The sequence below is a fragment of the Rhinolophus sinicus genome, chromosome 12, assembly GCF_057876585.1.
Source record: "Rhinolophus sinicus isolate RSI-liver-muscle chromosome 12, RSI-T2T, whole genome shotgun sequence".
Lineage (NCBI taxonomy): Eukaryota > Metazoa > Chordata > Mammalia > Chiroptera > Rhinolophidae > Rhinolophus > Rhinolophus sinicus.
The window spans coordinates 4,465,722-4,487,682 of NC_142512.1; the positions used below are offsets into that span (position 1 = coordinate 4,465,722).

The window sequence follows — 21,961 nt, forward strand, 5'->3', positions numbered from 1 at the left end:
TTCTGTGGTTTCTTGTTGTGTGTGTGTGTGTGTGGGGGGGTATTGTACCCTAAGGGGTCAGGAGAAAGGGATTACTCTGATTACTCTGATATTCCAAGGGTATGTTATCTTAGATGTAAAAAAAGATGATAGACATGAGGTAAAGACTGACCTTTGTCAAGGAAGCTACAGGCCAAGGATGTGACTGCCGGCCACAACCTGCATTTATTTAGGAATTTTCATGTTCAGACCATCCTATGTGGTTAATTTTGGTCTCAGAGTTTGTAGGGCCTGCCATGCTGGCCTCCCCTGAGCTTGACAGGTTTTATATATGGCCCCTTTTTTTGGTCCCCATTTCTTATAAATCATGTTGATGTAAGAAATGTTTAAACCTGTACAGAATTTTTAGAAGAGTTTATTTGAGCCAAACTGACAACACATGCTAAGGAGCAAGATCTCAGATGCTCTGGAAAATAACAGTTCTGCAGCTTCTTTTATGCACTTGAAATTGAGGGAACATAAGGAAGATTATGTGGAGGTGGGAAAAAGCAAGGCAGAGGTTGGGTTACAGGATTGTTACCAAGATTATTCACTTTCCTGAGGGTAGTTACAGCTTATTTCAAAGGTGTGTAAACCTAGATGCATGGAAACAATGGGCAGGGCTTACTGAAGGCAAACATAAACCTTTTATAAGAGAAGTCATAGGCCTGGAGCATGACTAGCCACCGTGAAGTTAGGAAGTTATGATCAAATCACCCTGTGAGGTTACTTTCCATAGAATCCATTTTTTTCATCCACAATGACAATATTGCAGACTTAAATAGACATTTCTCCAAAAAAAGATATACACATGGCCAATAAGCACAGGAAAAGATGGTCGACATCACTAATCATTAGGGAAATGCAAATCAAAACCACAAGGACATACCACTTCACACCCATTATAACAGAAATCACACCTATTAGAAACAGAAAATAAATGTTGATGAGGATATAAAGAAATCAAAACCCTTATGCACTGCTGGTGGGAATAAAAATAGTGCAGCTGCTATGGAAAATGTTATGGCAGTGCCTCAAAAAGTTAAAAATAGAATTACAGTTACAATCCAGCAATTCCACTTCTGGGTACCTACTCTAAAGATCTGAAAGGAAGGAAATGAACGGATATGTGTACACCCATGTTCATAGCAGCATTATTCACAATAGCCAAAAGGTGGAAGCAACCCAAGTGTCCACCAATTGATGAGTGGATAAACAAGGTGTGGTGTATACAAACATTGGAATATTATTCAGTGTTGAAAAAGAGGGAAATTCTGACATATGCTACAACATTGATGAAACTTGAAGACATTATGCCACATCACGTAAGATTCTAGTTACATAAAATGTCCAGAATATAGATAAATCCATAGAGACAAAAAGTAGATTACTGATTGCCAGGTGTTATGGAGTGGGTGAAATTGGGACTGACTGCTAATGGGTAGGTATGGGGTTTCTTTTTGAGGTGATGGAATTGCTCTGGAATTAGGTAGTGTTGATGGTTACAAAACATAGTGAATATACGAAAACCCACTGAAGTGTACACTTTAAAATGGTAAATTTTGTTATGTGAATTGTATATCAAAAATGACTATAAAGGTAGAATAAGAGGAAACAGCCTTTTAAATATGTAAAGCTGAAAAGAGAAATAGACAAACTCGCAATTATTGTCAGAGATTTTAATATCTCTGTTTTAAAAACTGATAGAACAAGTGGACAGAAAACCAGTAAAAATATGGAAGACGTGAACAACATGGTCAACAAACCTGACCTGACTGACATTTCTATAATACTCCACATGCCTTCTTGTCCAGTGCACGAGACATATACCAAGATGGGCCATATTCTGGGCCATAAAACAAACCTCAACATATTTAACAGGATACAAATCCTAAAAAGTATACTCTGACCACATGGAATTAAATTAGAAATCAGTGCCTAAAAGATCTCTGAAAAATCCCCAAATGTTTGTAAATTGAAAACACATTTCTAAATAACCCATGGATCAAAGAAGAAATCAATAGAAAACTTGGAAAGTATTTTGACCTGAATGAAAATGGAAATACAACATATAAAATCTGCACGGTGCCATTAAAGCAATGGCAGTTGTTTTTTATCAAACTTTATCAGACATTAAATGTGTGCAATTTTTTGTATGTCAATTACACCTCAATTTAAAAACAAAGTTTATCCATGAAGCGGAAAGAAAGAAAACAAATTAAATGGAGACAATATTCAGACTGCTACATTGCCAAATCCAACTTTTCCTGAATCAACAATCAGTTCACCTCTTGAACTTTCCAGTAATATGAGCCAATTAATTCCCTTTTTAAGTTAAGGCAGTTTAAATTGTGCTTTCTGTCACTTGCAACTCTGAGTCCTGAGCAGTACAACCCTGATCTCTGAACCACTGGGATGGAGCCTACAATGTAAGTAGGGTGTGGGTACGAGGAATCAGAGGCATCAAATACTTTTTGGAAGTTTAAAAGTAGAAGTGGACAGACAGGAGAGTAAGTACTGCAGAAAATAGCTGGGAAAGCTCTTGACTGGCCTTCCAGCTCTGTACAAGGTACAGCTTGTTTGGATGAGCTTGAGCTGTTAACATATAAAGGACATTGATATCTGCTGTACAGAATCTCTGTGAAGTTGTCATGTGCTGTCAGAGAAGGAAGCTTAGACTGAGATTCCGGCAATGTAGCTCATAGTCCTAATTCTGTCCCCAGTGTGCTGTGTGACCTTGGGCAAGTTACAGCTCCTCTCTGGCCTTCGTTGATAGGAAGGGGTTGACAAAATGTTCTGAGACAAATTGTCCTTGATTGTGTCCATCTTCCCAAGAAACAAATTCTGCATGTGCGTGTGGGTAGAAACTTGACCCTGCTGACAGAAGAAACATCATGAATCTGGGAACAGGAGGCGCTTTGAAGCCAGTAATTTAGATCACTATGTCACAGGAAATGAAGAATTGTTTGGAATCAGATTACCAGATGGTAGTGCATGTTTTTGTCTGGGTTCTTTTTTCTCTCCCTCTCACCTCACTTGATCTGTAGACCTTGGCTGCTATGGTGGGTCACTACTGTCCCAATGACTGAAACTGAATGCTTTCCCCATCCCCCCATTTCCTATGCCCCCAAGTGTAGCCACGCAACAGCTTAACTGTTAGTTTCCTTCTACCTGCCCCCAAAAGAAAGGAGAATCTGTAAGACGATCCTTTCATGGACTTTGTTAAACCTTTGTGTTTGCACCTTATTCCTCCCTGTTTGGTCCCAGAAAGATGACTGGACAGTCAATGACGAGTAAGATTCCTCAAGGAAGGAACAACTCAAGCCAGGCGCAGCCGCGTGGGGACCAACAGGAGAACCCCCGGGGTTCACAGAGGTGGGCACAGCCCCCACCTTCCTCAGGCTAAGGAAAGCCTCAGCCTCTGTGGCTGCATTTTTTCCCAAAACCTGCAAGGGAAGTGATTCAGTGAGGTGCTCTCCATCTATTCATATGCATATAGATTTTGTCTCTTGGGGAAGTTGAGACTTACGGTCCAGCTGTCTGCAGGCAAGGGTGATTGGCTTGAATCGGTTTTCTATTATGATGTACAGGATTCACAGACCGTGGAATAAATAATGCTAATGCCTTATGCAAATATCAATAAAAGCCACCAGTCGGCCTGAGTCCAGGCTCCAGTCTTCCAGGCTGCGAGACCCCCTGGCCTTCTGAGATTTAACTGCATCAAGTCTCTGCTTCTTTCTTTTTTAAAAAACTTAACCTAAAGCCGCCCCTTTTTGTTCCCTCACTGCCCGTGTTGCGCTGGACGCGACATCTCCCAAGATATGTAGTGAATAAAAGTTCAGACTCTGGAGTCAGTCAGACATAGTTTTGAATCCTAGTTCTGTCAGTAACTAGCTGTGTATCTTTGGCCAAACCCATAAATCTCTCGGAGCATCAGTTTTCTCTCCCGAACAATTGGGAATAAAAATTGTATCAAATAAGGGTAGACTAGGTTGTAGTAACAACCAGCCCCCAAATCTCAGTGGCTTCACAAAAGTTTGTTTCTTTTTTATTGTGGTAGCCAGCCTCTAACATGCCGCCCATAAGCTCTGCCTCCTGGGAGTCACGCTTTTGGAAAATCCCTGGTCTTGAGTCTAGGTTACAAAAAGATGGTGACTTTAGTATTGCTTCTGTCCCTCCTATTCCTCTCTCTCTGTCTCTGTCTCTGTCTCTGTCTCTCTCTCCCTCTCTGTCCCTCTCTCTCTCTCTCAGGGAATTTACCTGCCATGGCGTGAGCTGCCTTACGGAGAGGCCCAGGTAGCAAGGAACGAAGGTAGATCCCAGCCAACAGCCAGTCAGCAACTGAGGTCCAACAGTCTGCGAGCTGCTGAATCCTTGCAGCAACCATGTGAATGAATTGGAAGCTGACCATCAAGCCTTCATACGAGACCTCATCCCTGGACAGCACTTTGACTGCAGCCCTGTGAGAAGACCTTGAGGCAGAGGCACCCAGTCAAGCTGTGGCAGAATTCCTGATCGATAGAAATTGTGAGATAGTAAATGTTCCTGAAATATTAAGTTTGGGGGTCATTTGTCACATAACTACATGTCCAGTGTGAGTTGGGAAGGGGTGCTTGGCCCACCTGGGTCAGGGACTCAGGCTGACAGAGGCTCCCTCTCGGCACCTGCCCCTTGATGACCCCGGCAGGCGAGGGATGCACGTGGGCACTTACAACTCCCACTCAAAAGTGACAGATGCCTCTGCTACTTCTGTTTTGGTGGCCAAATAAAGTCATATAGTCTCGCCTACTTTCAAAAGGGTATGGAAGGGGGAAAAAATGGAATATTTATGAATAGCCCCATGACTTCCACAATAGTATCTGCCCTGAAGGGTTGTTGTGGGGACAATGCCATTAAATTGCTCTATCAAGATGCTTGCATCTACAAGAGGAAACACCACGGAGCGTAAAGAGTGAACTTAAACAATAGAAGTGTAAAGACTGAAGGGAATTCGTTGGCTCACATTTTTTGGCTAAAAGGTATAGAGACAGGCTTGCTTCAGGTAAGACTGGATCGTGGCTCAGGGATGGGTAGTGCTGGTTTATTTCTGTCTCTCTTTTCTGTATTTTGAGACACTAGCTCCATCTTAAGCCTTGCTCCTCTCAGGGCCCCAAGGTGGCCGCCGGAAGCTCCTTGTTCAGCACAGTAGGGAAGAGGGTCCCCAGAAGTCCTGAGCTGGCCTCTAATTGGATCATCCTACGTCGTATACTCTAGGTGGCCTGAGGGTGTCGTGATGGAACGCGAGGACGGGTTCCCTAGGTCACCGGCTCAGATCTCCAGGTCATGGTCCCTGGAACCACATGGCTCTCCCAAGAGAAATGGAGCGTGTGGGAAGTGTTTACACCAGTGCCTGACACTGTTTTTACCCCTTCAGGATTATCTAATAAGCCTTTCTTTCAAGTCACTGCACTTGAAGATATTTCAGTGATGAACCTGAAAACATCTACTGGATCTGAAAATGTTTTGCTAATGGAAAAAGCTGGACAAATGTAAGAGACCACTACTATTGTTATAGACAAGTAGTACTCAACTGAGACACGACAGGACCCTCTTTACTCACTGTATTCTATCCTAACGGGCATTTTTTTCTTTTCCCAAAACACACCAAGCTTGTTTGGATCTTAAGATCTTTGCACACCACGTTTGTCCTTTCTCTGGAATTCTCTGCCCCAAATCACTTTTTTTTTTTTTTTTTTTAATGGGGAAGGGGAACAGGACTTTATTGGGGAACAATGGTCAAATTGTTGTCCTTTCAATCTTAGTTGTGGAGGGTTCTGTTTGGCTTCAAGTTGTTGTCCTTTCAGTCTCAGTTGTGGAGGGCGCAGCTCAGCTCCAGGTCCAGTTGCCGTTGCTAGTTGCAGGGGGCGCAGCCCACCATCCCTTGCGGGAGTCGAACCGGCAACCTTGTGGTTGAGAGGACAGTCTCCAACCAACTGAGCCATCCGGGAGGCAGCTCAGCTCAAGCTGCCGTGTTCAATCTTAGTTGCAGGGGGCAGAGCCCACCATCCCTTGTGGGACTCGAGGAATTGAATTGGCAACCTTGTGATTGAGAGGATGCGCTCCAACCAACTGAGCCATCTGGGAGCTCAGCAGCAGCTCAGCTCAAGGTGCCGTGTTCAATCTTAGTTGGAGGGGGCAGAGCCCACCATCCCTTGTGGGACTCGAGGAATTGAACTGGCAACCTTGTGGTTGAGAGCCCACTGGCCCATGTGGGAGTCGAACCGGCAACCTTGTGGTTGAGAGCCCACTGGCCCATGTGGGAATCGAACCGGCAGCCTTCGGAGTTAGGAGCATGGAGCTCTAACCGCCTGAGCCACTGGGCCGCCCCCCCCAAATCACTTTTAACTGGCTCCTTCTCATCCTACAGTTCTCAGAAGCATTTCCTGACCTTCCTAAACCCCATCACAGTGTTTTTTCTTCATAACAGATATTACTATCTGAAACTATTTTGTTTATTTGCTTGCTTTTTGTTTTACCCCCCAATCCAGAACTTCATGTCAGAAGGACTTCCTGTTGCCTTCACAAATAGCCTCCAGTAGCAGGTACAGCCCTTGAAACATATTAGACATAAAGTAAATATGTATTTAAAGAATGAAAGAGCAGATGATTAAATGTCGCATCTCCACCCACTGCAGTGCTTTGTTGTGTGTCTCAAGTAATTGCCAGATTGCACCAATGACTGGTTTTTAAAACAATACAAATCAGAATGTACTCAAGGTTATCCATCATTTCATTCTTGAGAAGAAGAAAAAAGGGTGGAATGACTATTAGTTGTTTTGAAATGAGTATAATTTGTATCCTAGCTCTTCTATGTCACAATCCAGACTTTCTCAAGCTTTCGTATCCATCAGAATCCCTGCAGGGCTTGTGAAAGTCAGATTGCAGGGCACCACCTTCAGAGTTTCCGATGCAGTAAGTCTAGAGTGGAGGCAAGAATTTGCATTTCTAAATTCCTAGGTTATGCTGATGCTGCTGGTTGAAGAACCACACTTTGGGAACAACTGCCACAATCTAAATAGGCAACAAATTTTAAAGTATCATCAGTAGCTGTAGATAGTTTGAATTATTGTAGTGCTTTCTTTCTCTGCAACATAGTTGGCTTTCATTAAAATCTGTACATCCACAGAAATGTGTCCTGTAAGTCAAGATATCTGCCTTGTATGTTGCAAGAGAGCAAAGATTGAGGACCAAATAGAGCATTCAGGGGCAGTTTCATCTTCGAGTACAGTATTGAAGTCATTCATCTAAACATATTCGAGATTCAACAATTTATTTCCATTTCTACTTTCAAGGTACAAATATTACTATGCAATATCTTCCTAAATGGTTCTCTGAGGTTATTCATGTGAAGCCAGACCAACTTTTCTAAATGCAAATCCGATCATCCTACTCGCTTGCATAAAACTTTCAGTGGCTTCCCAATCTTTCTTTTGTTCATTTTCTGCAAGGAAGAAGGATCAGGACTGTTTTTACTTACCAGTGTATATCTAGTGCCCAGCACAGCACGTGGTGGTAGATGTTAAATAAATATATGTGGGATGAAATTTTAAAATGCATGTTTATTTACTCAGTTCCTACTATGCACCAAATGTTGTGCCAGGTCCTAAGAGTACAGAGGTAAGACAGGTGCTTGACCTCAAGGAACTCCATGACAGTTGAGAGCAGTGGATATGGTGTGGATCATGGAGACAAATTTCTGCAACAGAGTAGAAGCGGCTATATGAGAGGAACAAAGTGCATCAGGAGTCAAGTGGAGGAAGGACAGAGCAATTCAGGGTGGTGTAATCAATTCATTCAACATGTCTTGAATGAAGACATCCATCTACGTGCTAGGCACTATTCTAAGTGTTTGATGCAGCTGAGGTCATCGTGAGAATTTCACAGATGGGGAAAACAAGGCAAAGGACTGCCAAATAACTTGCCCAAAGTCACACAGCTACTAAGTGGTAGGAAAGGGATGCAAACCGAGGCTACCTGCCTGGCTCCAGTGTCTACGTTCACTACCTCACAGGACAACATTCATGGCAGAAGTGCCAGTTAAGCAGCTCTTGAAGACTTTGGCCAGGTGGAAAACCGAATGGCCATTCCTAGCAAAATCTGGAAAATAGGTGCCTAATTATGAGTTAGGTTCTTCCTTTGCCTGCCAACCCCATTAAACAGAGGGAGGGATTTCACCAGCACTCACAACGGAAAAAGAAGGAAAAGAAAGCTAACTTCCGGCTACGGCGAGCAGCGGAATTGTTTCCATGGAAACAGGAACTGGTTCCCAGGTGGTGAGATCTCGCGGGCTTGAGTCGGCGGAAGTGACGTTAGCCGCTCTTGAGGTTCTCTATTGGATAACCGCGGCCCCACCTCCCAGAGCCTCGGCTTTTTCTCGCGCGAGCTACCTCGGCCGCTCGGGCCGCCCAAGGGAAACATGGCGTCTGCCCTGGAGCAATTCGTGAACAGCGTCCGACAGCTCTCGGCTCAAGGTGAGGTCCTGGGGTGGCCGTCGGGGCCGCGGGGACGGGCCTGCATCCCCAGCCGCCAGCGGGAGCGGCTGGGGCCGCCCTGTTAGTCCTGAGCCTCGTCTCCGGGGCTGAGCTCGCCGTTACAGAGATTAGACCCGGACGGGATAGAGCGCGGCTGAGTTTGAGCAGCCCCGTCGCGCTCTCGGGCTCCGTTGTCCCCGCCCGCCGGCCCTGTGCTCGGCAACCCGGCCGCCTCCCTTCTCTGGGGCCGCCTGGATCCTCCTGCCCCCCCGGCCCGGGCCCTCCTGCCCCCCCGGCCCGGGCCCCTTCTACCCCGGCGCCTCGCTTGACAGTTTGGGGGCGGTGACTTCCGCTGGACTCCTTCCCGAGCGCCTGTTGGCCCCCTCGGCCTCCCTGGCCTGCGGTGATTGGTGCACGGGCCGGTCTGTCCCCGGCAGCCGCCTCCTGGCTAGGCCGCGGGCAGAGCGAGCGAGGCCAGTCTTCTGGGTGCCTTGGCTCAGAGGATCACCTTGGCCAGCTCCTGTGCTGCCGCTCGGCGCGCCCTCGGGAAGCCTCCGCGCCTAATTTAGTCCTGCAGAAGATTGAAGGCGCTCTTGCTCCTAGGACTCCATTACTCGGGGTAGAATTGTGCCCATTATTACTTTGCCCTTGATTTTCATGCTGTTTAGTTCATTCATCTCATCATCACTTGATGGCCCTGGGCTCAGGATTAAAGTAATTAGCTGCTGGCTGTGAAGGCCCCTTTAACCACCCCGTTTCTTCATCTGTAAAATAAAAAGTCCGTACTTCTTGGAGTTATTAGGATTGAAGGAGAGAAACCACGTAAGCCTATCATGTGGGGTGCAGTAAATACAGTTACAAATTATTGTTAATGGCCATTAATTGTTAAGTTCTAGGAACTGTGTGACCTTGGATAAGTCACCTTTAGTCTCTATTTCCATTTTTTAAAATGGAGAGGTGCTAGCTACCTCGCTGTTGTAAGGAGACATGCTTAATGAAATACTTCTGTCTCATTTCCCCCCCCTTCTTGTGCCTCCCCACACCCCCCACTCCGGTTCAAGCCACTGTTTCTCAGTCTAGTTGTGTAAGACCCAGCTCCCTGGCCCACACTGGTATTATGAGCCTTGCTACCCACGGCTGAGGCAGTCGGTTGCTGGTCGTCAGTCTGCCGCTCACAGCAGCTCACGCTGGTTGCCAGCCACTTATGCTGGCTGCTGGTTGCTCATGGCAGCACACAGTAGCCCGCGGTAGCACACAGCAGCCCACGGCAGCTCACGCCGGCTGCTGGCCACTCTCTCTGGCTGCTGGCCGCTCACGATGGTTCATGATGGTTGCCATCCACTCAGGGCAGCCCTGCTCCAGGGAGAGCCTTTGTTCACAATCTTAGCTGTAGAGGGCGCAGCTCACTGGCCCATGTGGGAATCGAACAGGGGACCTCAGAGGTAGGAGCCCGGCGCTCCAACCACCGGAGCCATGGGGCCAGGCTCTCATTTTTTTTATTATTGATAGAAATTAGGTTCATAGGTAAGGCATAGACTTGCAGTCTATGAATGAAGAAACCATTCATGTATTAATTTATGACACACACCTTAGTTTCTACTTTCTAGGATGTAGTGTGGTTAGAAGATTTGGGTTGGAATCCTCTCTCAGTCATTTCATGTGCAAACCACTTAATTTCCCTGGGCCAATTTTCTCATTTACAAAACGGAACTGGCTGTTGAGTGTCAAGAAAGCTTTCACTTATCTGAAAGCTTTGTATACATGCCCTGTGCACGACACTGTTTCAGGAACAGTCTGCAGGCAGAGATAAATACACTTTTGCTGCCCTCAGCTTCTGTGCCTCATGTTCACAGCATACTAAATGTTTATGAGTGTCTATTTTCTCTGCTCTTATTCAAATTTTCTAACATGGGCGTTAAGTGAAGGAAATTCATTAGTCAGATCTCTGGGTTGGGCTCATTTCAGATGTGCCCTGTGACGCTTAATAACTGTTGACTCTCCCTGCACTAGGCCCTGCACTAGTTAACTCTTATGATTTCATAGTAACCCAGCTTTTATTTTAAGTCTCAACTCAGCGTTGATTTTTTAATTGAGGAAAAAATAATTGACTAAAATGCTTATTTCTGGGTGTTTCAAATCATTGTAAATGTATTTAGAGTAGTAGGTTGGGGGGGGGCGGTCAGATTATGTAACTGGAAGAAGCTGTGTATTTCATACCTACCCGTGAGATCTTTAAAAAAATGATGGTGAATTGGTATTTCCCAGTTTAACTTGTATTATTATTTTGAAAAATGATACCTAATTAAAGACCATGGATTTTTTTTAATTCTTGCTTTGCAATGCATATATTAATAATGGAAAATTTCCTTTATTTTTGGTAAAACTTATCAAATATAAAGTATTATAGAAGCCCCAGACATTAAATTATCAAAGTTTCTAGCTACAATCACTTGGATTTTAAGCATTATATTACTCAAATGATTTTTAATGAGGAAAAATATCACCCAGCTACTAAATAGAAATACCTGGTATGGGTAGTTTAAAGTGCAAAATCCAAAAAATATGTTGAAGGGATGAGTTTAAAAGGTTGGTGCCCAGGGGCTTATATATTATACCCCCACCCCCACCCCCCATCACCCCCCACCAGAAAGACAAGTGGTGGAATTTGAGAGTATAGAGTGTGGCATGGTGTCTGGTATCAGAATAACCTATTAAAATTGGCGAGTCTACTTGAAAGTACCAATTTGGGCCTAAGTAGATTCTATACTTTAATCGTTAAAGCGTAACACTGTGGTTTAGGGGCAATATGAATGGATCAGTTGGGAGATCCGACAGGCTGCTAAGCAAGCACTGTATTCCGAAGCTAGAGAAATGAGAGTCTCTCCACTAAGTTTACAGTGAATTACCTGATCACACCCCAGGTGATGCAGAGAGGGCACAGAAGGAACAAATACACGTTAGCCATGGGAAGGGGGTGAGACGAGGTCCAGGGAAGGCTCAGGATGACTGAGCAAAGAGTATGAGTCAGGTATTGGAGGTCGTTGGGGAGAGGAGTGAAGGAAGGGGCACTCGGCGTGGAGAACACATGTAGGCGCGTGACGGTGAGAGAACATGGACTGTTGATTGCATTTTCTGTGCTTGGTGTGTGACGGGAAGTAGCCTGAGGTAAGGCTGGGGAGGCGTGGGGACCGTTACTGGGTTGAGGCACTTGCACTTCTTAAAGCCACTGGAGTAATTTGATTGAATTTTGCAGTTTAGAAAGAGCACACAGGTAGCAATGTGGAGTGAGGGTTTGTGGAAAGAGTGGAGTAGGCAGGCCTGTTAGAAGATTTATAATGTAGTTTAGACGAGAAATGATGATATGAATTAAGGCAGGGGAGAGAGGAATGGTGCTGAGACACAAGTAAAATTACATCATATTTGGTGACATTTTGGATACAGAGAGGGAGCTGAGAGTGGTCGTGATAGTAACGTGTACATTTCCGGCTTGGACCAGAAAAAGGAATGGAGGAAAAGGAAAAACTTCCAAAGGCCAGAGGGAAATGGGAGGTCAAGATTTGAGGCCGTGGGCAGGGTCATTTCACTTCTCTGGCCCTTCTGGGTCCTCATGTGAAACGAAAGAGATAAGAAATCATCTTTAGGTATTTCTTACTCTGAGGTATGAGTCTGGTTGTCCTTCCCTTCGTTTGGTCAGTGCTGTAACTAAATGATGCAGTTTTATTCCTGTTTTCCAGGGCAAATGACTCAGCTTTGTGAACTGATCAACAAGAGTGGGGAGCTCCTCGCAAAGAACCTATCCCATCTGGACACGGTGCTTGGGGCGCTGGATGTACAAGAGCACTCCTTGGGCGTCCTCGCTGTGTTGTAAGGGCATCTGCTTTTACAGTTTTGTGCTCGCTGAGACGGACGCTCTTTACTTTCTGACTGGTTTTGGTGTAGGAAGTAAGCCATGTAAACAACCTGGAACTCTTTTGCAAAAGTAAAGTCATTACTCATCCCAGCTAATCATTGCTTGTTATACTTTGTTCAGCTTTATCACTTTTTAACTCTTGTTTATGTTCTTACAAAATTTGAAATTTATTTTTAAAAAAATGAATGGCCATCTCCCTTGTGGGCACTATAGTTTGCCTTTATCTGCATACTTTTATTCATACAACTCATCGGATCGTTCACATTTTCTGACTTGGGAAGAAAATAGGGGAGAGTGATGAAACGGCCTGGTGGAATACACTGGGGAGGTTACCAGTGCTTACAAGCAACGTTGCTTTGCTTCACTTCAAACAAGTTTAAAACCAAATTCAATAGACCTTATTTCAGTTGGGGTTCCTTGTCACTCTGTGTACCTGACAGTAGAATTATTTTTCCTCTTAATGTTTGAGTATAATAAATTGGAACGTTGTGGATGTTGTGAAAGTTGAAATAATATAAATAAACTGAGAAGACCTAACAGCGAGGGTCTGGCTTTCCTCGTGCTGGGATTCTTGAGACAAAGATATGGGTCAAGAACAGAATTTACAGAAGGAACTCTGTCCAAGTGAAAGGATCTATAATACAGTAGGCCCTAGCCGTATATGGCTATTTAAATGCAAATTAATTTTAAAAAGTTAAAAATCAAGCTTCTCAGTTGCTCTAGCCACGTTTCAAGTACTCAGTAGCTGCATGTAGCTACTGTGTGGGACAGCGCACGTAAAGAACATTTCTACTCTTGTGGAAAGTTCCATCGGATAGTGCTAGCTGGTGAAGATTTCTACTGTCTGTGTTTGCTGATTAAAAGAACCCATAGCATGCACGTTTTATATACATGTAAACTTACATGGACGTATGTATCAAGTGAGATAGAAAATACATGAGAGCATGTTGAAGCTATTTTCCCAGTGTATATCAGTGAAAGAAAATCTGGAAGGAACCCTGAACTTGTTTCTAGTAGCCTGGATTTGAATTATGCCCTTCCGATGAGGCATGGGGCCCAGAGCTGCATGTTTTTATTTATAAAGTGGGAACCACAGCGCCTTACTGACCTATTGTGAAGCCCAAATGAGGTTGTTTCAGACACATTTGCTAATTAGAAAGTATAATTACAGGTGTAAGGTGCCAGTAAGTCTAATAATACTATATAGATTGAGGTACAAATTGATGTAGGAAAAATTGTAATTAGGCAATCTATTCATTTCATTTTTCTTGAGTATAGTTTTTTTTTTTTTTTTTAAGATTTTATTGGGGAAGAGGAACAGGACTTTATTGGGGAACAGTGTGTACTTCCAGGTTTTTTTCCAAGTCAAGTTGTTATCCTTTCAGTCTTAGTTGTGGAGGGCGCAGCTCAGCTCCAGGTCCAGTTGCTAGTTGCTAGTTGCAGGGGGCACAGCCCACCATCCCTTACGGGAGTCCAACCGGCAACCTTGTGTTTGAGAGGATGCGCTCCAACCAACTGAGCCATCCGGGAGCTCAGCGGCAGCTCAGCTCAAGGTGCCGCGTTCAATCTTAGTTGCCCACCATCCCTTAGGCGCCCACCATCCCTTGTGGGACTGGAGGAATCGAACCGGCAGCTTTGTGGTTTAGAGCCCACTGCCCTATGTGGGAATTGAACCGGCATCCTTCAGAGTTAGGAGCGCGAAGCTCCAACCGCCTGCGCCACCGGGCCGCCCAAGTATAGTTTCAACAATTCGTTTTGAGAAAAAGAAGAGCTTGAAGTTTAGTTGTAAGCAGTGCCTGAGAGGCAGTAGCTTATAGGATTTCTTGCCCCAAACCTATCTTCAGCCCCTCTCAGAGTGGTTCTCGTGGGCAGTTGAAAGGGACCATCCAATGACGGAGGATGGGCCGTGCGAATCCCTCCTCTTCTCAGCGCCTGAGTCCTTCCCGTCCTGCCAGCGGGTAGTCCTTTCTGCCACATGGACCACAGCAGCACCTGCTGAGGTCCTGGCAGCCGCATCTTAACTTGAATAACTGCCACGGCCTCCAGCTGGTCCGTAGCTCTATTCCTTGTCCCCTTCAGCCTATTGTCTTCAGGCAGGAAAAGCAGCAGCTGGTTTTTCAATGAATAAAGGGTCCGGACCACATTGGAGCTCAAAAGAAAAATATTTTAAAAATTCTTTGGTTAAAAGTTTATATTCAGTTCCTTATACATACTAGGACGACCTGATAATCGACCTCATTTAATGGAGTTTTCTTTTTTGAAAGTTTTTTTTTTAAAGCATGTTTTTCTTAACCTCTTTTTGTGTCTATGTTGTGTGTCTTGATGGTGCAAAGAACCAGGTCAGGAGACTCTCACAGACTCTGTTTCTTAATTTTTCACGATAATGTGACTCTTAATTCACAGAGCATTGGATGGGCTCTGTCCGCAGTTGTTTCTAGGTTTCCACCCCATGAAATAACAGGATAAATGGATTCTTTTCTCTTTATTCCAGATTTGTGAAGTTTTCTATGCCCAGTGTTCCTGACTTCGAAACATTATTCTCACAGGTTCAGCTTTTCATCAGCACTTGTAATGGGGAGCACATTCGATATGCAACAGACACGTGTAAGCTGATAACATTTTGTTATTTTCCATGGAATGTATTTTGCCTGTCTAGTCATTTATATTTTCCATATTTTGTTATTATGTCTAGTTGCTGGGCTTTGCCATCAGCTAACAAATGCCCTCGTGGAACGAAAACAGGTAGGCAATGTTGTTCAAGCATTTATAGTTCTTTCATTTATCTAGCTCCCACAGTGAACTAATTTGTTAAGCTTCCAGGTTAGTATTAAGCATCCCAACACTTAGATCTGTGGGTCGCCTTAAAGTACTCAAAGCATCTGGGGCAGGCACAGCCGGCCCCTCCCTCGTGGACTCACGGATTCAGGGTACCAGCAGTGCCTCAGGGAGGCTGCTGCTGGTGGAGCTACGTGCTGGTGCCCTTATGTCGAATCTGCTGGGGTTTTGAATTTTTAATTATGACACAATTTTAGCTTTACAAAGAGTTGCAAGAATGATCTAAACAATTCCCATGTACCCTTTGCCCAGATTCTCCAGAGATTAACATTTTACCACAGTTGCTTATTCTTTTCTCTCTTTTTTTCTGAGCCATTGGAAAGTAAATTGCAGATATGATGCCCCTTATCCTAAATACTTCGAGTGTTTCCTAAAAAATAGGACATTCTCTTACATAACCACGATACAGTGAGCAACATCAGATGAATGCTGATATAATCCTTTAATGAATCTACTAACTATTAGATTTTGCCAGTTGTTTTGCTAATTTATTTTATAAGAAAAAAAAATCCCAGTTCATGGGTTGCATTGCATTGTCATGTCTCGTTGGTTTCCTTTAATCTGGAACAGTTCTTTGGTCTTCGATTTTTGTTATATTGGCACAAATTATAATTTGGGTGTTTCTTTTTTATTTGAAATTGAACTCGAAGACTAGTGGTTTGAAGGAGACTGAAAACAGAAAGAACCAGTTGGTACTCTTATTTTGTAAGAATACTGAATAAATTGTGGTTTGAAAGAGATGATTAAAAAACAAATCAACAAGTTTTTACTGAAAAAAACATGTAAGTTATTCAGCTATTTTAGAGTCGCATCTCCTACCCAGAAACTGACTGTACCTCACTTGAAACTTAGTCTTATTATTATAATCAGAGCAGGAAATGATCTATTTATAACTTGTGGTATCAGTTACAATAGTAATTTATTATTAGGTAGAGATGTTGTTGGAAAGAATTTATAGATGACACCTAAACTGCCCTATAGGAAAATGCCAGCTTCCTTATCCCAATTAAGTTTACTAAGCATAGGCTCTCATCTGTTGTAAATGATTTGGAAAATTTTTGTTTAGATGTAAATATAATGAACTGTTGAGAAAATGCCGCTTTTGATGATCTTCATTGTTAAAAAAGCTTTATGAGTTTAAAAATGGTGCTGAATTACTCTACCACAAGGAACAGCTTAAGAAAACATTTTCTGAATAGGGACAATCCTGAAAGAGTATGGAAACCTCATATTATTTAAAGGAACCTATCAATTAGTGTTATTTTTTATTTGTAAGTGACAACATAAGATCCAATGTGCTGCCATCTTTGAGAACTTATCTGAAAGAGATGTCGTTTCTGACAGCCCCTGCGAGGAATCGGCGTCCTGAAGCACGCCATAGACAAGATGCAGATGAACACAAACCAGCTGACCTCCATACACGCCGATCTCTGCCAGGTGAGCAGCCAGAGTGTGAGTCACAGGCAGGTGGAGGGTTGGTTGTGGGCAAGGTTTCCAGGCGGGAATTCCCGCCCATTCTCAGGATTTTTTTTCACTTTCCCCTTCCCGAATCCCGAGATATAAACTGTTTTCTGTTCTCCACGATGAATCGTTTCCACAAAGTGACAGCTGACACTACCAACCACCTGGGTTCAAGGAGCCGATTTTCCCGATTTCCCAACCAACTTGTCTTGGGAGTCAGGAACGGAAAAGTGAAAAAAATTCCCAAGAGAAATCCTAGCGATAAATAGGAAAAATGTCTAAGAGCTACATTGTGAGTAGTGTGTTCATTTCCCATTATGTGTATCACTGGGTTCAAGGAGCCAATTTTCCCTGTTTCCTGACCAACTTTTCTCGGGATTTGGGAACAGGAAAGCGAAAAAAATTCACGAGAACAGGCAGGAATTCCCACCTGGAAACCCTGGTTGTGGGTGTGCAGCTGTCTGGCGGAGACCATCATGTGTTCTAGGAGTTGAAATACACAGGTGTACCCATTCTCTAGTTGGGGGCTGTTTAGCGGGCTGCTGCATGCCAACTGTAGAACGGTGCTCAGCTAGTGAGCTTGTGATGTGAGGAGAACAGGCAGAGTATTGTATTTTGCCAAGTATAAGGCACTCCAGTGTATAATGCGCACCCACATTTTTGGCCCAAACTTTCAGGGGGAAAAATCTTTCATTTTAATTTGTTTTTAAGCTTTCCAAAAATTATTTTAAGTGTGTTTCTCCAGGACCTATCAGCTCCAAGTCAAGTAGTTGTTTCAATCTAGTTGTGGAGGGCGCAGCTCACAGTGGCCTGTGTGGGGATCAAACCGGCAACTTGATTGCTAAGAGCACCACGCTCTGAACAACTGAGCTAACCGGCTGCCCCTCGTTTTAATTTTTTTATTCAAATTTTTATTTGTTTAGTGTGGGGACAGAGCCAGGAGAGCAGTTTCCAGGCTCTCGGCCTCACGTGGACAGGTGCTGCTTTGGGTAGTAGATGGCCATCAGTTGTGACTAGTTGGCCGTTAGCCACTGATATAACTGCTGTGGCTACGCTGGGGGGTTGGTTGGTTGGCAGAGCAGCGGACGGACGGCAGATTGTGGATCATGTGGATCCTACTTCCTGTGTCTTGCCTGGCCGCCAGCAAGACTGGGGTGCAGGAGGACCCCCTCGTTGGGGTACTGGTGGATGTTTGGATTTGTGTCTTGACCATGTGCCATCAAGAATATAGTGGTATGACTCCCCTATGTGTGGCTCCGTTGGTGTTCCTTTTTGGCCTCACCCAGTACTGCGTTCACGGGACCAGAGACCCTGCGTTACATTTACATTTAGGTACTTGTTTTTTGTATTATAAAGGAATTTTAGCATTTTTTTAAGAACATGTTACGATACAAGAAATTTTATGTAACAAATAATTACAAAACACAAGAACAGATACAAAGTACAAGAAATTTTAGGTACTGGTAACAAATTTACGATATTTACAATATAAAACCAAGAACTCTTCTTCATCATTGCAAGTTCATCGTAAGTTCAACAAAACTGATTATCGTATTCCAGGGTATAATTTTGCATACGGATACCGTTACTGATTTCTAGAGTTACACTTTTAACTCATAAGCGTAAATAAAAGAATTAAAAACGTTTATGTAGATACAGAGTTAGTACTACCCATGTATAATGCGCATTCTTATTTTTCTCACAAATCCTGGCAAAAAAGTGTGCAGTATACATGGCAAAATACAGTAATTAATGCTTTGTGATGTTAAAAAAAATCCCAAGTCATTTTCTTTTTAAGGAATTGTGGAACCTGAAATAAACACAGACAACTTCTTACACCTTAAAATTATTCATTTATTTTATTGTACATGGTTCAAAATCCAGCAGGCGAAAGGGAGAGGTATGTAGTAAGGTCTCCCCATACCCTGCTTGCTAGCCACATCTCTTCTCTCCGTAGGAAACCAGTGTGAGCGGGTACTTATTTTCCTTCCAGAGATATTTTATGCATATACAAGCAAATATGTATATTTTTCTCTCTCACTTTATTTTTTTTTACGTAAATAATCTCTACAAGTCTTATATACCTTGGTTTTTTTCTAGTTAATGTATCTCAGAGGTGATTCCATATCAGTACTTCATGGCTGCAGAGTATTCCATAATGTGGGTTTAACCAGTCCCTATAGGGTATTTAAATTGTTTTCTTTTTTTTTGGGGGGGGGGGGATTTTAAAAAGATTTTTATTAAAAAATATAGCTAACATACAACATTGTATCAGTTTCAGGGGCACACCATAGTTATTCAACATTTATATACCTAAATAAATGATTAACGTGATAAGTCCAGGAACCATCTGACACATCACCATATTGTCACAATATTATTAATATTGACTGTATTCCCCCTGCTGTACATTACATCCCCATGACTTATTTGTTTCATACCTGAAAATGTGAACCTCTTATTCCCTTCACCTTTCCTATGCCCCTTTCTGTTTTTTTTAACTACAGTTGACAATATTGTTCTATATTAATTTCAGGTGTAGAGAATAGTGGTTAAATATCTGTACAATTTAAGAAGTGATCCCCCTAACTAGTCTAGTACCCACCTGGCACTATGCATAGCTATTGCCATATTATTGAATACATTCGCTATGCTTTACTTTACATCCCCATGACTATTTTGTAACTACCAATTTGTACCTCTTAATCCCTTCACCTTTTCCACACTGCCCCCCAATTCCCTTCTCCTCTGTCACCCCAAATCTATTACCCATCTGGCATCATACATAGTTATTACAATATTATTGACTGTAATCCTTATGCTGTACATTATATCCTTATGAGTATTTGTAAGAACAAATTTGTACTTCTTAATCCCTTCCCCGTTTTCACCCATCCCTAAACCCCCCTCCCATCTCGCAACCATCAAAATGTTCTCTGTATCTATGAGTTTGTTTCTGTTTTGTTTGTTCTTTGGATTCCACATATAAGCGAAATCTCACTGCATCTGTCTTTCTCTGTCTGACATACTCCACTCAGCACAATACCTTCTGGGTCCATCCATGCTGCTGCAGATGGTGAGAACCCATTCCCTTCCATTGCCCAGCAATACTCTGTTATATGTATGTACCACCACCTCTTTATCCACTCGTCCATCAATGGACACCCAGACTGCACCGCATCTTGGCCATTGCAAACAATGTTGCAATGAACATACAGATGCACACATCTCCTCAAAGTAGCATTCTGGGTTTCTTCAGATAAATACCCAGAAGTGGGATTATTGAGTCCTTCTTTGTCTTTTGTTATAGCCTTTGTTATAAGGTATTTTGTCCTGTATAAATATTGCTACCCCAGCTTTTTCAGTCTCTGTTCTGTCTGACTTATTTCGCTTAGCATCATACTCTCAAGATCCATCCACGTTGTCACAAATGTTCCTATATCATCTTTTCTTACCGCTGAATAGTATTCCATTGTGTATATATACCACAACTTCTTTATCCATTCATCTATCGAAGGACATTTTGGTTGTTTCCATGTCTTGGCCAACGTAAACAAAGCTGCAGTGAACATTGGAGCACACGTGCCTTTATGTATAAATGTTTTCAGATTTTTGGGGTAGATACCCAGGAGAGGGATTGCTGGATCATATGGTAATTCTATTCGTAACTTTTTGAGGAACCTCCACACTGCCTTCCATAACGGCTGCACCAGTCTGCATTCCCACCAACAGTGTATGAGGGTTCCTTTTTCTCACAGCCTCTCCAACACTTGTTACTACTTGTCTTGTTGATGATAGCCATTCTGACTGGGGTGAGGTGATATCTCATTGTGGTTTTATTTGCATTTCTCTGATGATTAGTGATGTTTCATATGTCTATTTGCCATTTGTATGTCCTCTTTGGAGAAATGTCTCTTCAGGTCCTCTGCCCATTTTTTAATTGGGTTGTTTGTTTTTTTGTTGTTGAGTTTCATGAGTTCCTTGTATATTTTGGATATTAACCCCTTATCGGAGGCACTATTTGCAAAAATCTTCTCCCATTCAGTTGGTTGCCTCCTTATTTTGTCGATGGTTTCTTTTGCTGTGCAGAAGCTTTTAAGTTTCATATAGTCCCATTCGTTTATTTTAGCTTTTACGTCCATTGCCTTTGGAGTCAAATTCATAAAATGTTCTTTGAACCCAAGGTCCATAAGTTTAGTACCTGTTTTCTTCTATGCAGTTTATTGTGTCAGGTCTTATGCTTAAGTCTTTGATCCATTTTGAATTAATTTTGGCACATGGTGATAGATAGCAGTCCAGTTTCATTCTTTTGCACGTGGCTATCCAATTCTCCCAGCACCATTTATTGAAGAGGCTGCCTTTCCTCCATTGTATGTTTTTAGCTTCTTTGTCAAAAATTATCTGTCCATATTTATGTGGTTTTATTTCTGGGTTCTCAATTCTATTCCATTGGTCTATGTGTCTGTTTTTCTGCCAATACCATGCTGTTTTGATTATTGTTGCTCTGTAGTACAAGCTAAAGTCAGGGAGTGTGATACCTCTAGCATTGTACTTTTTTCTTAAGATTGCTTTGGCTATTCAGGGTCTTTTGTGGTTCCAAATAAATCTGATGATTTTTTGTTCTATTTCTTTAAAAAATGCCATTGGGATTTTGATGGGGATTTCATTGAATCTGTATATTGCTTTGGGTAATATGGCCATTTTAACTATGTTGATTCTTCCAATCCATGAGCACGGAATGTCTTTCCATTTCTTTGTGTCGTCTTCAATTTCTTTCAAAAATGTCTTATAGTTTTCAGCATACAGGTCCTTCACATCCTTGGTTAAGTTTATTCCTAGGTATTTTATTCTTTTTGCTGCAATTGCAAAAGGAATTGTTTTTTGTATTTCTTTTTCTGAGATTTCATTGTTAGTATATAGGAAGGCAATGGACTTTTGTACGTTGATTTTGTAGCCAGCAACTTTACTGTATTCGTTGATTGTTTCTAATAGCTTTTTGGTGGAGTCTTTAGGGTTTTCTATATATAGCATCATGTCATCTGCAAAGAGTGATAATTTAATTTCTTCATTCCCAATTTGGATGCCTTTTATTTCTTTCTCTTGCCTGATTGCTCTGGCAAGGACTTCCAACACTATGTTGAAAAGCAGAGGTGACAGGGGACAGCCCTGTCATGTTCCTGAACATAGAGCAAAGGGCTTCAGTTTTTCACCATTAATTATGAGATTA

The 21,961-nt window shown here is 42.7% G+C and overlaps 1 protein-coding gene across 6 annotated transcripts in view; it reads left to right on the top strand.

Annotated features, from left to right (window-relative positions):
* The first annotated feature begins 8,379 nt into the window (after positions 1 to 8,379).
* The window catches only part of COPS3 (COP9 signalosome subunit 3), a 34,445-nt gene continuing 20,863 nt past the window's right edge, over positions 8,380 to 21,961 (top strand). The window contains exons 1-5 of one of the 6 annotated variants that reach the window (XM_019715981.3): positions 8,380 to 8,528; positions 12,263 to 12,392; positions 14,930 to 15,042; positions 15,131 to 15,180; positions 16,618 to 16,710. In XM_019715981.3, the coding sequence (XP_019571540.1) occupies positions 8,474 to 8,528; positions 12,263 to 12,392; positions 14,930 to 15,042; positions 15,131 to 15,180; positions 16,618 to 16,710 (441 nt within the window). In that variant the 5' untranslated portion in view covers positions 8,380 to 8,473. Of the gene's footprint in view, positions 8,529 to 12,262; positions 12,508 to 14,929; positions 15,043 to 15,130; positions 15,181 to 16,617; positions 16,711 to 21,961 lie in introns of those variants that run through there. The other 5 variants (XM_074319464.2, XM_074319465.2, XM_088801871.1 and 2 more) reach the window with 5 other exon arrangements.